We start from the raw sequence: 1835 nt of genomic DNA, 5'->3' as shown, positions 1-1835 counted from the left end.
TTTGTTCATCCAGGCAATAATATATTGGCTCTTCCAAAGCCTTCAATCATTTTGCACTACCACATATTGTAGTGACAAATGCATCATCTCTTTCCAACAGGTAAAAATATTTTTCTTTTGAGAATTGTATGTGTGATTGCACAATCCACAATATATACGCCTTCTTCATTTGCCTTGGATTTCATCACAATTGATGATGTGCTCATTTCTTCAATAAAGCAAAGAGATAAAGTTTATTAGAAGTATTACAAACATAACAAAAGATCTTAATGATCTTAAAGATACAAGAAATATCAATTTTGATGCTCATCAACTAGCCCACGATAATCTCCCACATCCAAATGTGTGATATCAAAATCGCCATCTATAAAAACATTGTCGGACTTTATATTTTCCCTTTATCTTTCAAGGATGCTTGATAGAGGTCCACAAGGTGCTTTGCAGTACGACAAGTGCGTTTCCAATGACCATTCATGCCACAACGATAACATATGCTTTCAGCATTTTTGGGATAATTTCCACGCTTTTCCTTGTCTTGTTTTTGCACTAGCACTTTCCTATTTTTGGTGATAATTTTTATTCTTGCAATTGTAACCACCACGACGATTTTGTCAACTATCGGGATTATAACCACGATATTTTCCATGACCGCGCTTTCAACTGCAGCCACGACCACGACCCTTTGTATTGTCATTATAATACGATACACCTTCCCTCCAGGGAATGGGATTGAGCTAGTAGGGTGTGCTTCATGGTTTTTCAGCAGCAGCTCATTATTTTGTTCAGCCACAAGAAGACATGAAATCAGCTGAGAATATTTTGTAAAACCGTTCTCTCTATATTGTTGTTGCAGCACCATGTTTGATGCATGAAAAGTAGAGAATGTTTTCTCAAGCATATCATCATCAGTAATTTTCTCCCCACATAATAATAAACTTATTTTGAATATAGCGGAATTATATTCACTCACAATTTTAAAATCTTGCAAACGCAAGTGAAGCCAGTCATAGCGGACTTTATGTTAGTTTTAAGTTATTTAAACTTCCAAAAATTCTGTTGGTGGCCAATGCAATTGAGAAGAAGCAACAATAGAGATGCCTGAGAGGTGACTATTTTGAAAAACCAGTTGATTCCTCTGCCATTCTTGGCTTTGCAGGAATGCAAAAAGTTTTGTGTTATTGATTTTATGTAATTTTACGAAATGCATAAAACAATTTCAGTACAAGTGATATGTATGAGAGATGGGGAAGTTTATCATACTCCAATGGATATATTTCTAAATTTTTATATATTTCAAAAGGAGATGTTAGTTTTGATGTAAACTGTGGTAATATTTATGTTAAGAAAATTGACGTAGGTGGACCGTGGAGGCGGTGGAGCAATGGCCATAAATTTGTCTTCCCTATTAAGCTCCCATAATAATTAATGAAAGTATTAAGATTGTTTCGTTTTGTATTCTTGTTATTATTATTACTAGTATTTCCGCCCCTGCGTTTCACGGAATGGATTTGCTATAATATGTTTAGAATATTTAGACCGATATACAATTATGAAAATTATAATATCGAATATTATATAGTGCAATTGAAGAATTGAGTTTGATCGATTATGTTTTTTGATGTTATCGTTGTTTGAATTTGAGCAAATAATTACCTAATTAATAGCCAATGTGTATATATATGCATCCGGTGCTGAAACTATAGACATTTTATATATCAATGTTTATGATTTGTATTAATTGGGCTAATTATCTCGTTTTCCAGCAACTCAGTTATAGAAATTATTTATACGGATGATATATTTTTTGTGTTAATATATAGCAATTTTGTTACGGA

The 1835-nt window shown here is 33.2% G+C and overlaps 1 protein-coding gene across 1 annotated transcript; it reads right to left on the bottom strand.

The window, feature by feature from the left end:
• Nucleotides 1-385: 385 nt before the first annotated feature.
• On the bottom strand, nt 386-859 carry LOC116005895. Its single transcript, XM_031246129.1, has one exon. It carries the CDS (start codon nt 857-859, stop codon nt 386-388), a length of 474 nt encoding a protein of 157 aa, XP_031101989.1.
• Between the last annotated feature and the right edge of the window lie 976 nt (nt 860-1835).

The sequence above is a fragment of the Ipomoea triloba genome, chromosome 15, assembly GCF_003576645.1.
Source record: "Ipomoea triloba cultivar NCNSP0323 chromosome 15, ASM357664v1".
Lineage (NCBI taxonomy): Eukaryota > Viridiplantae > Streptophyta > Magnoliopsida > Solanales > Convolvulaceae > Ipomoea > Ipomoea triloba.
This window is presented reverse-complemented; position numbering and strand designations above follow the sequence as displayed.